The sequence below is a fragment of the Necator americanus genome, chromosome X (genome assembly GCF_031761385.1).
Source record: "Necator americanus strain Aroian chromosome X, whole genome shotgun sequence".
Lineage (NCBI taxonomy): Eukaryota > Metazoa > Nematoda > Chromadorea > Rhabditida > Ancylostomatidae > Necator > Necator americanus.
This window is the reverse complement of record NC_087376.1, coordinates 1,788,250-1,807,629: the sequence shown is the minus strand read 5'-3', so window position 1 is coordinate 1,807,629 and position 19,380 is coordinate 1,788,250. Positions and strand designations below refer to the sequence as shown.

The 19,380-nt window shown below is 36.7% G+C and overlaps 2 protein-coding genes across 5 annotated transcripts in view; one reads left to right on the top strand and one right to left on the bottom strand.

Annotated features, from left to right (window-relative positions):
* Positions 1-1,223: 1,223 nt before the first annotated feature.
* Positions 1,224-2,497, top strand: RB195_021230 (uncharacterized protein; the record flags this gene model as incomplete). Its single annotated transcript, XM_013451727.2, has 5 exons — positions 1,224-1,353; positions 1,439-1,536; positions 1,607-1,717; positions 2,048-2,179; positions 2,240-2,497. The coding sequence occupies 5 exons, from the start codon at positions 1,224-1,226 to the stop codon at positions 2,495-2,497; spliced, it is 729 nt and encodes a 242-aa protein (XP_013307181.2).
* Positions 2,498-3,944: 1,447 nt separating this feature from the next.
* RB195_021229 (uncharacterized protein) overlaps positions 3,945-19,380 on the bottom strand; it is a gene marked incomplete at both ends in the record, with an annotated part of 59,467 nt that continues 44,031 nt past the window's right edge. For 2 of the 4 annotated variants that reach the window (XM_064207858.1, XM_064207857.1), the window contains 45 exons: positions 3,945-4,250; positions 4,429-4,494; positions 4,550-4,649; positions 4,707-4,846; positions 4,906-5,006; positions 5,064-5,184; positions 5,622-5,705; positions 5,767-5,849; positions 5,922-6,046; positions 6,114-6,236; positions 6,300-6,417; positions 6,483-6,620; positions 6,679-6,790; positions 6,847-7,010; positions 7,177-7,353; positions 7,422-7,562; positions 7,625-7,708; positions 7,927-8,049; positions 8,696-8,869; positions 8,938-9,082; positions 9,830-9,906; positions 9,974-10,166; positions 11,127-11,248; positions 11,343-11,471; positions 11,536-11,616; positions 11,859-11,931; positions 13,110-13,261; positions 13,566-13,635; positions 13,846-13,946; positions 14,016-14,145; positions 14,224-14,360; positions 14,425-14,535; positions 14,598-14,765; positions 14,844-14,981; positions 15,071-15,154; positions 15,451-15,574; positions 16,281-16,468; positions 16,531-16,713; positions 16,771-16,900; positions 17,541-17,662; positions 17,776-17,833; positions 18,284-18,370; positions 18,737-18,847; positions 18,939-19,044; positions 19,109-19,234. In XM_064207858.1, coding sequence (XP_064063737.1) covers positions 3,945-4,250; positions 4,429-4,494; positions 4,550-4,649; positions 4,707-4,846; positions 4,906-5,006; positions 5,064-5,184; positions 5,622-5,705; positions 5,767-5,849; positions 5,922-6,046; positions 6,114-6,236; positions 6,300-6,417; positions 6,483-6,620; positions 6,679-6,790; positions 6,847-7,010; positions 7,177-7,353; positions 7,422-7,562; positions 7,625-7,708; positions 7,927-8,049; positions 8,696-8,869; positions 8,938-9,082; positions 9,830-9,906; positions 9,974-10,166; positions 11,127-11,248; positions 11,343-11,471; positions 11,536-11,616; positions 11,859-11,931; positions 13,110-13,261; positions 13,566-13,635; positions 13,846-13,946; positions 14,016-14,145; positions 14,224-14,360; positions 14,425-14,535; positions 14,598-14,765; positions 14,844-14,981; positions 15,071-15,154; positions 15,451-15,574; positions 16,281-16,468; positions 16,531-16,713; positions 16,771-16,900; positions 17,541-17,662; positions 17,776-17,833; positions 18,284-18,370; positions 18,737-18,847; positions 18,939-19,044; positions 19,109-19,234 — 5,626 coding nt within the window. Of the gene's footprint in view, positions 4,251-4,428; positions 4,495-4,549; positions 4,650-4,706; positions 4,847-4,905; positions 5,007-5,063; positions 5,185-5,621; positions 5,706-5,766; positions 5,856-5,921; positions 6,047-6,113; positions 6,237-6,299; positions 6,418-6,482; positions 6,621-6,678; positions 6,791-6,846; positions 7,011-7,176; positions 7,354-7,421; positions 7,563-7,624; positions 7,709-7,902; positions 8,050-8,695; positions 8,870-8,937; positions 9,083-9,829; positions 9,907-9,973; positions 10,167-11,126; positions 11,249-11,342; positions 11,472-11,535; positions 11,617-11,858; positions 11,932-13,109; positions 13,262-13,565; positions 13,636-13,845; positions 13,947-14,015; positions 14,146-14,223; positions 14,361-14,424; positions 14,536-14,597; positions 14,766-14,843; positions 14,982-15,070; positions 15,155-15,450; positions 15,575-16,280; positions 16,469-16,530; positions 16,714-16,770; positions 16,901-17,540; positions 17,663-17,775; positions 17,834-18,283; positions 18,371-18,736; positions 18,848-18,938; positions 19,045-19,108; positions 19,235-19,380 lie in introns of all 4 variants that reach the window. The other 2 variants (XM_064207855.1, XM_064207856.1) reach the window with 2 other exon arrangements.

The window sequence follows — 19,380 nt, the reverse complement described above, 5'->3', positions numbered from 1 at the left end:
GAAAAAGAAATAATAAGACTGAAAAGAAACTAAATCATCTGATTTATTCTCCTACATATCAAAGTATATTTTATAGATTTGGAACGAAACAACAGCTTCTGAATTCTTCAATGTTTGTCAAAGTTGAATAACGAATTAAATAATTTTTGAAAAAAATATTTCATCGACTTTAATCTCAAAAAGATAAGCAAGCTAATAAATTTCCTTTTTGTTCAGAAAAAAAGCTTACAAAAGTCCTACTGAGCCCATGTAGGACCTATAACTCAAACAATACCTGTAGAAATTTTTTTAGAAAATACATTAAAGTTACAAGGCTCTAGCGCTGCTTGGAAACTGAAAATTCCCTAATGGAACCTGCTTGTATTTGAGTTTTTATTTCGCCACGTTTCTAAATGAAAATTCCCCCTCGGGCACTGTGATTATGGTACCTTTGGTGGGCCAAACTCCAAAGACAGCTCAAAAATAGCCAAATTTTTTTAGCCTTTCTAAGAGGATGCTTTTGAAGTGGCCTTATTCTTTATAAACTATTTTTTTAAACTAAAAGACTAGTTCTAAAATGATTATTTTTTGTTACTCATTATTTCATTGCTTATTCTCATTCTACTCTTTTCTCGTTGCTGGATTTTCCATTGTTTATTTGTATTCATTCCTTGCCTCTTACTCTGGGCACGCCTTTGAGCGTAATAAATAAATAAATAAACAAATAAATTTTCAAAGTTCACTGAAAGAATTTTCCATGTTTTCTTTTTCGGAAGCTTCGCTGACTTTTTTCTCAGATAATTCTCGTTCACTTCTGGAATTCAAGGACATTTTAGGATAGAAAAGTGAAATTCACATGGATATCAGCGTTGATACAGGTTGTTGACGAAGCTTTCATCGAGTTTTATGCCATCGCAATGAAAAGTTTCTTGAGGTGACTCAGATTCGTGTTACACGCCGCCATTCTGGCCCGATGGCGACGACCGACCGTGCCCCCCCCCCCTCGTCTCGTCGGGGTAGTATAAAAGGGGACCCACCACGTAACAAACCGTCATACATACCATCCAGACATACTACTCAGACAAAAACAAAGTCTGCGACATCATTTAGCTACTAGAAGCTTTTCATCCTATCCTCTATATAATCCTGGTCTGATGCTGGATAATTTTTCCAGAAATCCACTTCGTTTTTTTCTCTAAACTTGCGGCGTTTATCATCGCACTACTCCAAACAAAGTTTTAGAAATGTCCAAAATTAGCTTGGCTTCGTCACTCCTACTCTTAGCCGTATACGTGGATTTTTCTTCTGCCTGCTTTGCTTCAGGAGTTTGTGGAGGTGGTTGTGCACCACCACCGCCACCTGCTTGCGCTGGAGGTAAAATCTACTGGATTGTTTATTCAGCATTTAACTCATTCATTCTATGGATTTCAACTCTATATGACTTTTAACTAATTTTCAGGATGCGGAGGTGGTTATTCGTGTGGTCATTACGGTTGCTATCGTGCTAGAGCTCGTGCTGCATCCGCGCTAACATTATCAGTAGACGGTCGCGAAAAGGTGGATTTACCTTTCTGGATTACTTCTGTCAATTAACTTTCCACTACACGAATATGTACTTTTTTTCCAGAAAGCAGCCACACCCGACGAAAAATTCATGTCATGCTGTATAGACAGAAATCTTCCGGATTCATGTTTGAACAAATGCTCGTTCCGTACTTACACTAAAGCTGCTCTACAGGTAATTCCAGGGGAAAAAATCTTCTTGTTTCGGATGCGGAACGATTTCGTTGCATCATGAAACTTTCGTTTTCGTGAAAAAAAGCGAGATTCCTGTTTCCTTAAAGCTAACGACCGGCGTCTAAAACGAGTTTTCAATGAATAAACGTGGATTTTCACTGGGAACTGGTTGAACACCGTGAATTTCCTTTTTACTACATTATTACTGCATAAAAATCAAGGGCAAAATTCGAAAAAAAAATCCCCTTCGATGTAGGAAAAAGGAGAAGAGGAAAAAAAGGAGAAAGAGGGGAGAAAAAAGTAGGAAAAAGAGGAAAGAGGATCGTTCCAGGCAATGTACTTCAAGCAAGATTCATGCCCAATGCAAGCGGCCGCTGATATGCAGTACTGTGCTGCTCAAGGAAGAGATCACAGGGAATGTTGTGCCAGAAATGGAGTAGCAACTACATTAGCTGGATACAAAGTAAGTCTGGAGAAAAATCCATATACTATCCAGAAATCTCGAAATTATGGACATTTTTAGTGTATGACATTCTGTGATCAACGTCCAGGAAATGTCACTCAATTGGATTTCACTTATTTGGCTTGTTATGATCGATTTGAGAATATGAAAGCTTGCTTTTGGCATAATTTATCGCAAGAATCCGAGCCTGCCGTTGATTTTTCGGAGGATGATGGGACCCGTGAGGAATTTGCCGTCATGGAACAACAAGATAGTCCCCGTGTGAATCTAAGAGTTGGTGGAAGCTCACGCACATTCCAAGCGAAAACTTTCAATTAGAAAAAAAACAACAACATATGTAGCCTCTATATATATATGTAAATTCCGTGTTGATAATGAAATATGCTGATGTAAATAAATAAAATTGTAATTTGTGGTGTTTTTTCTCTGATTAAAAAATTATGGTATCAATAAAAGTGAGCAGTTACCGTTTAAACGACGGATCCAGTTTCGGTGATGAGTTTATACTTTCGATTTCTATCCTTATGCTGATTTGTTGGCACTTTCAAAGGGGTTCAGGAAGATTTCCCGGTGTTATTTATCCTGAAGAACATGATATTTTCACGGAAGTAGAGTAACCTAGTAGCCTACTCGCTTACATATAGCAAAAATCCTAGTTTTTCTCATGTTGTTGGGCGTTATCCGAAGATGAAGTCTCAACACGACTTTTTCTCCTTCAAATAATGCTGCTGGAAATTTCTGGATCCCATATTTTTTTCAGCTTTCTAGGAAGCACTAGATAACAATTCTATTTTTTGATAATAAATATGATGGTCCCTCACCACGTCACTCGTATGTATGTTATACTTTCTTCGGGGAACCTGATGATCAATGTACAGATCCTAGATGTAGACGATAATCTATCATGACAGTATCGTCAAAAGTTCTGGAATGTAACCTGACTGGAATTCTTCTGTACATATTTTACACATTCACTTGAAAGCAAAAAAAGAGGTACGTTTTTTTAGAAAATCAGAAAATCTGTTACAGTACTCTCTATTCTCTGGGATAACCGATACTTCTGATTAACAACAGTTTTTTTTTATGAAGAAATTTTAATGTGACTTATATAGAACTTTAATACTAGAATATATCATTCATATTGAAAGAAAAAAAAACAGCTCTGAAGTATCAAAAAAAAAAAACAGGAGACTCATAAAATGTCGATGACAGCGTAGCGATTAGTACAAATACACTAAAAAAACACATGAATCGACAAAATAATCCTACGAAAAGTACAAACACAGGTGAAATGAACAGAAAAAAAATGAAGAAGAGAATTTTATCACAAGCTAAATGAAGATGAGAAAAAAAAAGAAGAAAAGAAGTGAACAGAATGATCAAGTGAGAGCGAGAGAGAAAGTGAGAAAAAAATAATAGATGAAGGCCAGCATATATGTATAACACATAAGAGAAGTTTATACCGCGCTAAACGATTTTTTAGACGAAAAAAATATATATAAATCTGAGCATTCATTGTTATTCGGCAGATTTTAGAAGTTAGTTAGCAAGATTATCACGTAAGTAGCGGTGCTTTGAGCCATATCACATCGGTGCTGACAAGGACTACCATAAAATCGACGTCCACTAATGAGACGAAATTTTCGGGATTACTATTTTTGTACCTGGATAACTGACATTATATGCTAGACAATTAATCTCAGTATACTATATATGTCATTACTGATTAACTACCACTGCCATTATGTACCAAATACAATATGTTTCAATGATATTTAGCTTTATGCCGAGGCGGTGGTGGACCATTAAAAGGCATCATAGCACCCGGTGGTGGTGGGCCCATCGGCGGACCCATCGGTGGTCCCATTGGCAGTGGTGGTCCGTATCGTTGACCAATTGGTGGCGGAAACATTGGCGGTGGTCCAACCCATCCTGGAGGCACAAATGGAGTGGCTGGAGTTGGTGAAGGTGCTTCTCCTCGTAGGAAACGTGACAACTCTTGCTCTGTGTCCACAATCATCACAAGGAATGGACTTCCTGGTACGTGTTCGCCATGCCATTTCACTTCAACCTGAAAATTAAGGATAGATTAGGTGCGGTAATTTGAACGATGCAGTATTTCTGGAAATTTCAAATCGTGAGCGAAATCCCGTTTCCAAGCGGAAGTGACAGGAAATTGTAATTGAAGCGATAGAATGAAAATTCGCGACAACATTTAGAAGGCAGGAAAATGATAGAACTCAGCTTACCTGATAATCTCCAGGCTCCTTTGGCTCATATTTGCAGTGGATTGTTCGCTCATTTTTCTTTTCCCTCTTCAAAATATTATAAATTATTAAAATTATTTGTTTAAAATGCGGGAACACTTACTTGCATCTCAACATTAAAAGCTCCTTTTGGACCTCGAACTCGTACGGTCAGCTGTCCAGCTCCTGCACCCCTCGTCTCAACGATGAAATTTGACTTGAACCTGTAAAAAGTGATATCATTTGAATTTTACTGAATGTAACAAATATATGAAACTCACATGCTTAAAATTCCATGTTCAATTCCAGGCCCATACACTCGAACCTTTGATGGATCCGGAGGCAACGATACATGAATGAGGAATGGACTACCTCGAACATGTTGATCATTGTATTTGATGACCAATGTGTGTTTTCCTACCTGAAGCACAAAATCATGGATAAATTATACAGTACTTCCCTCAAATATTCAATTCATACCTCAGTTGGTCTTACACTTAACGTGTAAGTCCCATCTCTATGATCGTATAGCTCACAATATGCCAATTTTATTGGTCCCATACATTGAGCCGATAATTGTCCTAAGAATTGTTGATATGAGTAGCGTTCGGGAAAAAATTGTTGTAATTTTTTAATACCTGGTCCTGCTCTTCGGGTATCAATGAGGGTTTTGATGTCATCATTAATTATGCCAATTTTTAGTGAAGAACTGTCAACCGAAATCAGTTCAGCAGGTGAGGTGGCAGTATCGGCGCTGACCTGTCAATATCCAGAGCTTAATTAATCCCTCTGGAAACTATATGCTGATTTTATTTTCCAATTTTGTCCATTAATATTGTTATTGTTATTATTATTATTAGTACCACTATTATTATTATTATTATTGTTATTATTATTATTGATATTATTATTACCATTATTATTATTATTACAATTATTTTTATTTTTATTTTTATTGTTGTTATTACCACTAATATTACTATTATTACTACTATTACTATTATTATTATTATTATTATTTCTATTTTCATTGTTGTTATTACTATTAATATTACTATTATTACTATTATTTTTATTTTTGTTGTTGTTATTACTATTATTATTACTATTACTATTATTATTATTATTATTATTATTATTATTATTATTATTATTATTATTATTATCATATCTATACAAAAAAAAACTAAATCCACCTTGAATGGAGACCCCTTGACATGACTGCCATTCCAGAGTATGTGAAGTTCATAGCTTCCTCCAGTGAGCGGAGTGTACGTGGCCTGAGGGAAACTTTTCAATTATTTCATGTCGACAATAATTTTTTTAATTGAATTTTCACACCTTATAGACATTATGTCCGAGTTGTTGCACCCGAACAGGAACGTCAGCCTTCGTCCCGAATAACGTTGCTGTTAACCGGCCTTCTGAAGCTGTTTCATCTTTCTTTTTCCGAACAAGATCCAAGGTTTCCTGGCAAACTCGTAAAAGAAACGAACCTCGTGATGCGTCGCTGCCGTCAACGATAAATTCATTCGGTTCTTTCAGCTGAGCTCGGTGCAAACCATCACCTCGAACCATCACTCGTGACACATCGTCATCGATTGAAGAAGACGATTTATCCCTGAAAATATTCCAGGTATTGAGGCCCTAAGGCAATCACAAGGGGCTCAAATCAGATTCTGACGCACCTTACGTGTGTAACTGGAGCTAACGATTCACGTGACGTAGTTGCACGTTCTTCGGATGATCGCGCACGTACGGGGAACGCATTTTCCACAGGTAATTCGTTCCAGTAAAGATAAATCGAGTACCTTAACAGAATATTTTTCGAAAAAAAATGTACCGAACAATTTTCAGCTGACTACGTTTCTTACCGTCCCGGTTGTCTGGGAGTGAAAGCCACGCGATATTTTCCATAACCGAGATCGTCGACGGCCGGACCTTCACCGAGCAGCACACTCTCGGAATTCCGAACTTCCGCACGAAGTTTGCCTGGAGTGAGAGAAGTTAATTCAGTAGAAAATATCGACTTTCGGGATCACTGAAAATATCCGAACCGGGTCCGGCAGCGGTAGCGTCGACGTCAAAAACATTCTGCTGGCCAAGCCGCAACAAAAAAGAACCATCGCGATCCATATCAAGATCGTTTACCACTACTTTCGATGGATCGACGACACGTACCGTAAACGGACTTCCTGAAATGATGAGAATAGTCGTCGGAAAAAGTTCAGGAAACTCCCGAAATCCACTCACCGGCGATTGGTTTATTGTTGAAGTCGATGTGTACAATATGAGTGCCGACTTCTTCCGGCGAAAACACTACTTCTGATGTGCCGTTGGGTCGTCGCATTACTTTGTGACGAACCTTAAATGCACTTCATTTATAACAAAACGAAAAATGGTAAGTTACTGTATACAAACCTTATTTTCCCTAGGCCCAACGACATTCACTTTAAGACCACCACTATTTCCTTTCGGATCGAAAATAAGACTGGCTGGTTCGTCGATTTTGATGGAATGATCTATGGCTGCACCGTAGACGCTCGGTTGTTGTTGTTCAGAAACGAGTATGGTTTGAGGATAACCTGATAAAAATATTTTTTTGTAATTTTAAATAATTGTTAGGAAAAACATTTATGAGGTCCACTAACATCGACCAAAAAAAACAATAATCAAAGATAGAAAAACATATTTTATTATTTTATTTTATTATTTTTTATTTGGTACTAAAGTAATCATCTGTACACCCACCAGGAATTTGGAATCCAGCCACTTTCACATTCACTTTGTGTGGACCTGTCTGATTCGGTAGGAACGTAGCTCGATCCTCTCCGCCAGGTGATTTCAGCATCTCAACCTTCAGAGGAGCTCCCGTAGGATCATTCACCTCAATTGTGAGATCACCAGCACCGGCTTGTCTGCGATCGACTGAAAATCGAAGGTTTTCCAGCAAAAATTGAAAAAATTTATGGTCCCTACACAGTAATACTGCTTACCATTGATAACAGTAGCATGACGTAGCAGTAGTGCATCGGAAAGTCCTCTAACTCGGACTTTTTTCGGATCGACAACCTCACATTTGAACGGTGATCCAGCTACCGGTATATCGCCGAAAGTTACCTCGACGGTATGAGTTCCTAAGAAAAGTTTCCTCCTCAGGTGAAGCAAAATAAGACGGAGGCCGAATTTACTTTCATACCAGTTTGTTCCGGAGTGAACTCCACCCAATAACTGTCATCCTGTTGTCGGTAGCAGCGCACGGGCAATGGGCCACCGTTGGGATCTACAAAAATATGATCTCGGAATTATTTGCCTACTGTACTTTGAATACCCTGCACCAACACACAAAACACAGAAGGCACACACGTAAACATGCAAAAAGAAAATAAGAAGTGTTCAGGGACCTGGAAATAGGGAGATTAAAATATAAACATGAAAAAAAGTGAAGTTAACCAGGAAATGTTATTGATATGTCACCTGAAACCATGACGTCGAGCTCACCGCGGGTCGCGTCGTTGAGGGAGACCTCAAAACGAGCGATGCGGCCGCGTTGCGCACGACGTAATGCGTCGCCAGTCGCGCGAACTGATCCCTCTGATGTGATGTTACACTCGTATGGACATTCTAAACAATCAATAATCCGACAAATAATGGAACCAAATAGTTTGTATTTAAAAATTAGGCACATTTCGAAACTAGACACTGCTCTGACACTAATAAATCTACTCAAAAAGGGAAAAAAATTCCAAGGAGTTCATTCCCTAAAGGGTTCCTGTACGCGCTTTTCTTACAACACTCTATTAAGTACTTTTGTTCCATCCATTATTATTTTATCGATCGCTACAGATCAATTGTTAGAGAGAGGCGCAATTTTGACTCATCCAAGCTCATCCAAACTCCTAGAAACTCAAATTTTCTCAAAACTTGTACCAGTAGTGTATAAATGGCCTATTCAGGGATACTCTTTGGTGGATACAAGTCAAAAATCTCCAGCCATTTATCATTTAACAACAAGTAGTAGTACTACGGTACAATACAGTTCTAGCTCATACAGGGACCCTTTAGGAAAATGAGATCCTTGGAATTCGTATTTTATAAGCAGATTTAATGTCAGAGCACTGTCTAGCTTTGAGATGTATCAAATTTTTCCGTACAAACTGTTTGCTTCCATGTTGTGAGAAAAATTAGGAAATTATTAGAGAAATTAGGTCCCGTTCCTTTAAAAAAACACTATGATGACGTCGAAACAACATAAATATCATGGATTTACCTGGTAGAATTAATCCATCGATGTGTACGTCGATCTGATAGAGTCCACTAATAGTTGGGGTGAATGAACACATAAGTAGACCAGGTTTTACTCGTTTCACTCCGCATGGTACAGAATTTGATCCACAACGAATTTCTACGGATGCTGACAACGCTCCACTATTCACATAATCAACTAAAAATCTCGAAGTAGAACTCTTGAGAAATTTCCCATTCGTTTGAATTCCTCTATAGAAAAAGTACCGTTAAATTGTTGTTCAACGCCAACTCGATCGTTTCTCAAACCAATAATTCGAACAGCTGACGGATCCAGAACTGGTATCGCAAAAGGAGAGCCGGCAATTGGAATTCCAGCAACAGAAATCGCCAGTTCATGTGCGCCTTCCATCTGAAAATTCGGAGTAAAGAAAACAGAGCAGCAAAATTCGAATTTAAATAATTTTTATTGAAAAAAATACTAGTTAAAGTGGCCGTAAGAATTATAAGAATATCGCTGACATTTTACAAACAAGAATTTAAAACCTCAATACTTCCTATCCGACAAAAAACGAATTTTGTGACAAATTTTGGGTTCGCGAATGTATATCCTTCGAAAAGTTAGGAAAAATTTTGAACTACATAACTGGATAAGCGTCATAGAAGCTTTTTAAAATAGCAGTGCTAAGAAACCACGTGTTTTTAAGGATAACGTTCGAAAGTCCCAGTGTTTTGTTTTTTTGGGTGTTTTCCAGCAAACAAATGATATTTTTTTCAAAAAAAAACTGATCAAAACTGAATAACAAAAGAGCTTGAGAAGAAAAAAAATTCTAATAACTGTATTCACGAGATTTTATTCTGAAAAAGAAATATGTAGAAAAATTCTGGAGAGGTAAGAAAGTCTTGCATTTCTAGGATGCAGCGCAACGAAGAGAGAGAAAAGTGATGTTATGAACAGTTCTAGCGAAGAGTTCGGTTTAAAGTTTATTTATGTGAAATTCTCTTTTCTTTAACAAAAAATCTTAACTATTATGGATGTATTTCAGGAAATCGTTCGCATTGATCGTAAATTAATCGTTGTTGAGCACTTGAGACTTATAAACACAAAGAAGAAGTGTGCTAATTCTCCGTCAATTCATTTCCAGCAAAAAATTTTCACCTTAGGTATCCACGAAGCGGTCCATAACGTGTCAGAAACTTTTACTAATGTGACAGCTTGTAAACTACGATCACGATCTAAAATATCGGTTAGATGATGAAGGATAAACAGGGGAAAAATCCAAGAAAAACGTATTATTATCACCTCGTACGGCTACATCAACCTCTTCTTCCAGACCAGATACGATAAGAATTTTATGTTCGGCCCGTTCACTGACCACTTCTTTTTTCACTTCCGAGACGAGTTGTACGGCATTCGCTGGGTCGACAACTCGTTGAAGCACTCGTTCGCCGATCGCTCGACCACCAACGAATGTGTCGATCGGATGAGTGCCGACCTGTGGATTTATCGCACGATAAGAACAAGGAGCAAACTTTCACATCTTAGTCATCGCATTAAAATTTTGAATTTAAATTTGAATTTTTGAATCACTATATATTAATCAAATGTAATAGTTCTCTTTCTAATTAATAATAATTAATATTAATTAATTTAATCCTACTAATACTTGTCAACAGTCAATTTAGCAACAGCCAAGATTGTTAACAAACTTTATTACGGCTAACGTTTTGGCGTTGTCGCTTTTGTCAGAGCCTGGAAAGTCGGATCATTCCTACTAATAATTTCTCCTAAAAGATTTAAACAAGAAATCAACCAATCAATCAATAATTTGGTAAGGAATCAATTAAAAAATTAATAAAAAAAATCGCAACTATCGTTAAGACGTCATGTTAGCAAACAATTTCTAGCTGGTGATCACTTTAAAATCGTACTACTTCCGCCGTCAAGGACATACGCAGCCAAAATACTGTGAACTAAAGAATTTGACCGATTCGTGACTGTAAGGAATACGAAATCGAGAAAACATTGACAGAACAGAGATGTTACAGATATGGGGCAAAAAATACCTACCTAACAAGTATGACCTAAGAAGAAAAGAAATTGCGCTCCGCTAAAAAAAAAGAGTAATTATCTAGGACGTTACGGTGACTTGATTTAGGATGTTCTAAAAAAGAAGGACAGTCGTACAAGAAATGAAGAAGATTTTATTTATAATGAGGTAGTGAGGGACGGAGTTAGTGAGATAATTTGCTATTTTTGCGTATTTAAAAGCTGTTAATAGTAACAGAAAAAGATCGGATTTTTTCAGTTTTATTTTCAGAAATCGAAAAAAAAGAAAGGCATGTAATTTTACTATTTGAGCAGGAATTTCTATATAGCCTGCTCTTTACAGAATTACATTAAAGATGGAGAATAACTTCAATGTTTGATATCAAACAATCCCAGAAATACAGACCTCCTTGAAGCGACAGGAGGCTCGTACAATCCTGTCTGGCAACTCCTCAATTTGGACGGGCAAAGACCGGCCGTGAGGATCTCGAATATCCACTCGTACATCATTCTTGTTGTCAGCGTCAACTACAAAGAAAAAACACATACGATGATTCCAGAAAAAAAAGCGGGACTAAATGAATCCATGAACTAATTTTGAAGTGAAATCTTGAACACTTACTATCAAAAGAATAACGTTTCCCAACAAAACACACTGCGGGAAATTTCGCTCTTGCGGCCCGAACCGGAACCAGGATCGGCATCTCGTTCAGCTTTTCACCGTCAAGAAAAATATTCACTTCATGAGATCCTGAATTATGATAATATTAGACAATTCAAGAGATCCAGAAAGAGGAAAGAAAGCCACTACACACCTTTAACGGTCGGAATGAATTCCGCATAGAATGTTTCTTCTCCTTTCGTTATGATTACCGGTGTACGAGATCCATCCGAAGCTGCACCATATGGACATCCACATAACATAGACCGCAACCACACACACACACACCGCCCACACACAAACACAACACAACCCACAGAACAGAAGAACGTAACCCATTGAGAACCCACAAAACGAGGTAAAACCGAGGGACACCGACGAACGTTAAGGTGCACAAAGGCGGATGGACACTGTTGACGTCACAATTCTTGAGGATATGGTGACCATCCGCCCGGATTTTACCGTAGTAGTACTCACCGATTACGACCACATTGCATTCGGAAGCTCGTCCACCTGGATTGGCGATACTGAATCCACGTTTTTGTCCGACCTAAATGATTATTCTGATATAGTACGGTTCATGAGAAATCTAAATGGAATTTTATTTTTTTTTTACTGCAAATTTTATTGCATTTATTTCATGCAATCTCGATTAGTTCGATGAGAAAACGTTTTCTATTATTTTTATTATTTTATTTATTATTTTGAATTTGTGAAGTGGAAAGCGCAAACATCCTTAGATTTATTTGTCTCTACATACTTTTCTTCTCATAAAAATAGTTTTTTTACGGTATAAAAATGATAGAAGTATTGGAAATTCACACACATAACTAGTTTTCGAGGTATTTTCAGAAGTTTTTTTCTTCCAAGGAATAACAGACCAAAAACAGAACATTTTCTGCTTCGGGATTTTTAAAACAGTTTAGACCAAACGTATAAAAAACATAGAATAACATAGGAATTTCTGCTTGGATTATTTTTAGGAATCGGAAATGAAGAGAGAGGAAAAATGTTGGGTAGGAAGAGTAAGATGTGAATTTTTGAAGAGAAATTATATCACTAATAAAGATGCCAGTCTTAAAAATCGATTAATTTTTTTTTAGTAAAATCAAATGTTCCTGTTTTCTTTAGGATTTGAGTTCTCTCTCTTTTATATGGATCGATAATAGCCCAGGACGACAGATAAAGTTTTTACGATAAAAAATGTGGTTGTAGATGGAATTTCCAATAATTTCCAAAGATCCAGAAAACAAAATGAAAGAAACAGAATAATCCACAAAACTAAGGCTAGCAAAAAAAGCGAGAAACAATTAATTGCCACCTGTCTGTCCTACTTATCTTCAATTCCGAGAGATTTTAAGGGTACTAACAAAGGATGTGGGGAAAAAAAAACTAAATAAAGAAAGACGAGTAGAATAAATGCAGGAGAGGATGTGGATGATATGATGAGATAAGTCGGACATATCCTAGCAGATTTCGGGAAGAAAATTGTAAGAAAGGATTCTAAAGAATAATACGAGGATTTTCTGGAAGATGAGAGGACGAGATGCAAATCGAGGAATATCGCTGCGGTATCCAGCAGGGTTTATTTTCTCCAAGACATGTGTAGATATATAAAATGGGTCGATATGTATCTTTTTCGCTAGGCTAGGTTCGATGTGTTGTGTGTATAGTCGTGTAAGTAGAAAACAGAGATTAAGGATAAGATCCAGGAGTGAAAAAAATGACCTGTGCATGTTTGAGGTCATTCGTTAATGATGATTTTTCCATACGTTCCATAGCGGTTCCGGTAAGACCTGTGGATACCGATGGTGCCATGGTTGTTAGTGAAGTTGTGCCAGTCGGTGGAGCGCCTTCTACCATACACCTCATTGGTGATCCTGAAACGGGGAATAATAACAAAAAATAATAAATGATTTATATAATTATAATTTAATTTAAATCCACGTCTAAATCTAAGCATACACCCCTACACGGTAGAAACCTGTACAAACGAGTACAATTTCGAAAACTTGGCCGTTTGTGATCCTGGATATATGCATATGCATAAATTTAGGCCTCCTACGAACCGACTTTAACCGGACACGAACATAAAAGGAGCGCGAAACGAGTTAGGGCAAAAAAATCCTCGCCAAGCGCACTGAGGATTCGTTGATGCGTAAAAAAAATGGCGATAGTTCTCACCTGGTACGCTGACACCATTGAAACGCACACTAATTACGTGCTCTTTAGCTTCTTGTGGAGTGAAGGACACCTGTAAAATTCCATAAATGTGATCCTAAGACCAGCAGAGAAAAGTATGAACTCAAAAAAGTCAGAATCTCAAAGTCTTGTTGCGTGAAATTCAGGCGAGATTCTAGTGAGCTCTGTTCCATCTTGTTTTTTTTTGTTTTATGGCACACCTTCAAGTGTTTTCAATAAATAAATAAATAAATAAATAAATAAATAAATAAATAAGAAAAACCTTGAATTTTGCTTGACCCTCAGCTTGAACAAAATTTGGTACATTACGGTTATCTACGGATACAATAATTTCCATATTACCAGCTCCAGCTCGTGCAGCATCTGAAGAGAAATTCTAGGATGATTTCGCTCGGGTTTCAGGAAGAAATAAGGAGACAAAAAAACTGAAACCTATGGCAAATGTGCACGGTTTTCCGACAACCGCTTGGTCACATTGGCTAAGTCGTGCCATTCTCGCATCGTACGCTTTGGCAGTGAAAGGAGATCCGGCAATTGGTTCACCATGCATGGATATATCAACCTGAAAGCAAGAAAAATTTCCAGAAAACAAAAAATTTGACCACAGAAATTCAGTTATCCGTGAGAAAACTATCCTTACCTGATGGTTACCAACACACTTTGGAACGTATGTGGCCACCCAAAGTGTTTCGTCTTGACGATTATTCGTAACCTCTACGGGAAGGTCATTACCTTGAGGATCGCGAACTCGTACCTCAGGTTCATCATCAGAGGCAACTAAATCCATTGTGAATTTATTTAAAGTTCAAAAATATCCATCGACGACCCGATTTCAACCAACCATTTGTCTGGATTTTAATTTCGGTCAGTTCATCGACTGGGACACGTTCGAGGCCAGGTCCTGATGCGGATGCTTGGGCAGCGGATACAAGATGGCAGGTGAATGGAGATCCTGAAAACGATATCAAGGGGAACTTTTCCAGAAAACTACCAGGTTATTTGCGGGAGACGTACCTGGTACTGGCTCGTTATTAAATCGTATCGTGATTGTATGATCGGCATTTTCTTTTGGTACAAAGGAAATATCGTAACGATGCTGACCCAAAGCATGGGCCATTGAAGGTACACGGCCATCGTTCACGGCCACCTCAAGGTTACCGACACCAGCTTCGGATGCATCCACTGAAAGTGAAAAAAAACAAAATCCGGGAAATTCCCCGAAAACATTTCCGAAAGACTTGTAGAAAACAACTTGGGAACCTGTAAAATAGACGGGTTTATCCAAAAGTCCCTTTGGAATTGTGCCAACTTTAATTTTTGTCGGATCATACGCTCGACATGTGAACGGTATCGCTGTGATTGGTACTCCACCGTATTTAACCTCAATGTCATGGTCGCCTGTAAGAAAAAAAAAATCCAGCTATTTTTTCTCTACAAAAAAAAACGACGTGAACTAATGAAGCATGGATCTGGGGACCACCACTTACCAACAACTTGAGGTGTAAAGTTTACTTGCATCACTCCAGGCTCAATTTCGATGATTTCGGTTCCAATTTGATTTTTTTTATTATCTAAATTGAGAAAAAAAAATTAACATGTACTCATTGAGGTCACAGAAAAAGCACACAAATTATATAGTTTCTTTTTAATCTCTCGTACATACACACTATCTCACAGGGACATAAAATACGCACAAAAAAAACTTACTTGACATATTTTACATGGACAACTAACACTGAAACAAAACTATTAAAAATCAACACAATAAACAATGGACCTGTACGATGTCAAACATAACGGAATTATTGCACAGAACCGAGAATAACAGTACAGTATCTTTTGGAAATACAGTACTCAGATATCGTACCCGTAACAATAATTTCCAGTTGATCTTGTCCAGCTACTTCCACGATAATGCTTGACGGTTGGCCAACACGTGAAAGCGATGGGATTTTCGTCACTGATGTTTTTGATACGGTCTTATGTTTACTCTGAAAAATCAAGGGAAATTAAACAAATAAAACAAGAAAAATTAGAAATGAAGGGAGGAAAAATAGGTTTATGTAATAGAGGAGGGAAACGTTAAAAAGAGTACTTATTTAGAAAATTGCTTTTATAAAATTCTATGGAATTGTTGTTATTTCCAGTAAATTCACTTCTGCGCTAATCCTAACGACTAAGCGCTTTAAAAAGTGGATTCAAGTGATGTAGAAAGTGGAAAAACTGGAAGAAGTTACTTAGTGATATTTGAAATCCTAAACCGTCTTTTCTCTTCTTTTTTTAAATGACGATTGATCCACGCAGGACACAAGGTGCTGCCCGAAAATATGGATTAACGAATCTCTTAGGAAGAATAAGTTGGATATATGTGTATGATAGACGAAAAAATCATTAGGCGAGTGAAGGAGAAGAAGTAAGGGAGTGAGGTGGAGGAAAAGATGTAATTGGGAGTTCATGATCCCGGATGGACAAGAAAGTACCAAAGAAACGTTTTTAAGGAGCGGAAAAAATGTGTGATAAGTCTTAAGCGACAATTTTTCCTCCGATCATTAATAAACAACACTTTCTGGATGATAGTGGATCAAAAAAGACCTTTTTATCAATAATAATATCAATAAATTAATTTTCAGTGGAACATTTCCAGAGCAACGATGCTTAGTTTTAGAAAATAAAAATTATGAAAAGTCCAATATCCACCTTTTTGTCCTTCTTTAACGTAGCTGCCTTCTCTTCTTTTTCACGCTTAGCGCGTTCCTTCTCTTCTCTCTTTTTATCCTCCTTATCTTTTTTCAATTCTTTCTTAGTGAGAGATGGTGAGGCGGTTCCATCAACGGGTTCGGTTAACGGCGCCGGTGGATCGGTAATGAGCACTTCGAACGGTGAGTCTAGATCAAAACTCGTGAGTTACTGGATTTTCTGGATATTTAAGTGCAAGGAATGAACTCACTTTTGAGCACTTCTTTGTTAAAGGTGATATTAACAGTATGTTGGCCTTTAGAGGTGGGCGTAAACGTCACAAGAAATTTCGCCGTTCCACTTTCCAGTTGGGCAACATGTGATGGAATAATTACACCATCAGCATCCTTGATCGCCATTTCCAGATTCCCGAATCCAGCACGTCCAGCATCCACTAAAATGACCGCCTTAGTGAAACAACCGAAAGAAAGGTTTCTTTAGAAACTCCCACCTGTAAATTCAACAGTATCATTAAGGTTAGATCGTCCTGGAATTTCGCCAACAATAATTTCGGATGAATCATAGACTCGGATTGGGAATGGTGAAAGTGGATGCTGGATCTCGTTCACGTAGGCGAATACCTAAAAGTATTTCTAATCAATCCCTCGAAAAAAACCCAAAAGAATGGAAAAACTATGATTTTATGGATTACGACAGAAGTTTATAAGAATTATATTTCATATTATTATATTTTATACTTATTTACTTTTCTTGACAGAAATTTATAGGAACAATAAAGGCGTTGGAACAAATTTTGCCACGTTCACAATGGAATTTTAACTTTTTTCTAATCAAATTTGTCTTATTCCTGGAAAGGAAACGGACGAATACTTGAAAATTTGTGAAAGTGCCAGGATTCGCAAGCTTCAGAAGAATAATAGTGATATTTGTAGCAATTCTCATGCACAATTTATTTCAGGAAATGTATTCAACCGTTATTTTTACTGATTCTGCAAAAAATCAGAGAAAAATATACAAAAAAAGCGAGTGGATAATTGTCCCACTTCTGGATTTTGGATTTTAGACATCATGAACACATTTAAAAAAATGACGACGTATGTGGAAATAAAAAAAAGAATATTTTGTTGATACGATGAAAAATTTTGTACAGAAAGGTCAAAAATTTCTTATATATGTGCCTAGTAATTACAAAAATTGCTTCCATACTTGGGTTTACGGGTTGAAGAAGTTAAAAATTGAGGGAAAAAACCCCTCACCAACCTTATGAGTTCCAACTTCAGTTGGTTTGAAGGAAATCTCGTATTTGTTGCCACTTTTCTTTACTTTCGTTTCAAGTTCTGGTTGTGTAGTGCCAGGCGCTACAACCTGACCTCGCATTGGAGCTGAAAAAGCGAGGAAAAAAATCGTCGTGAGGAAAAAAAAACAAGAAGAAGAAGAAGAAGAAGAAGAAACAAATAAATCTCGTAGTTAGTACAAATAAAAATTCATCACTCACGTAGTACAACTACACGAAGTGTATCCTCCTTGGAAAGTTTGAGATTCTCTAATTTCACCTAGAAAATTAATTAATTAATTAGTTAATTAATAATTGTAGTTAATTTTAATAGAAAATTAATTATTAGTCGAAGAGAAAAATTGACAATAGTAATAGTAACCAGTTAACAAAATCAGCCTAGCAACAAAATAAGAAATTATCAGAGTTAATTTGGGAAAAGAAGAAGACGAGAAACTTCTATGAACTGTTATTTGTGATTTTCTTGTAATAAAATAACTTAATCCTTAAAGATTCAATAGTATGAAAACTTTTTTCCAGAAATACAAAATGGATTTTGTAATGGGACACAATTAAGGATATCAGAAGCCAATGAGGATGTTGTAAGATAACAAAATTTAGTAATTTCATCTAAAAAAATAAAAACATTGCGGCAAAATAGGTACCTACTTCAATAAATTAAAATAAGAATTGATAATTAGTATCAAAATATTAGAACAAAATAGTATACCTCAACGTCTTTTCCTCGTTTCACCACCTCATGCTTAGAGGTAAATTTGCTCTTGCCGAATTCGAATGGTTTTCCTTCTTTGCCTTCCTGAAAAAGAAGTGCTTCTAACTATGGAAACTTCTCTGGATAAAAAATGCTAAATTTTCAAAAGTTCTAGAGAGAATACATGTACATAGCTTCCACTACGATAAAGGAAATATAAAAATAACTTTTATATTTTTGAGAAAATTCAAAATTTCATTATTCTTAAGTGAATACAACGCAAATCACAGAGATATTTAAAAATAAAATCATTTTTAGATGTAAATCCAAAAAATAAATATAAAAATATAAAATAAATATATAAAATAAATATATAATATAAATATATAAATGATATATAAATACAAATCTTGTGATCTGTTTTAGGCGACGGTAACTTTGAAACCTTTTCTTTCAAATCATAAAAATTACTTTTTTAAATTTCATGCTTGCTTTCGGCGTTGTATGAGGTGTTGATTTAGCTGAGGGTGCTGGTGAGTGCGGTAGTTCAGCAACTGGTTCCAATGCTTGCACTCTTGGGCTCTGTAAATTATTCGTTCAGAAAAAATCCAAGGATTTTTAAAACAAGAAGAACTACAAGGAAGAAAGAGCTCATATCACAAAGCAAACTTACCGCATCAGCAGGTTTTCCACCAGTGGTGAGATCATCTCTGGATCCAGCCACTTCGATCACGTCATCACGAATATCGGATGCTGGTTCTTGGATTTCGATTGATGGTCTGAAATTGAAGGATATCACGAGGAAAAAAATGCATTTTCAGATAGAAGAGCTGTGATACTCACTCATATGATGATCTCTTTCCGTATCCGTGTTGTTGCAGGATTTTATCATCCTCAGCACGAACTCGAAGATATTCCATTGTACGTTGAGCCTCGTCAGCCAGAGGCATTGGTGATAATTCACTTGTTCTATAATTTATAAATTATTATTTTACAGAAAATTGAAAAAAAAAAACCTATAACATAAATTTTGTTGTCAATTTTTTCTTGAGAAAAAATGTGCAGTGTAAATATTTTACTAGAATTTCAAAGTGATTTTAAAAAATTCCAGAATC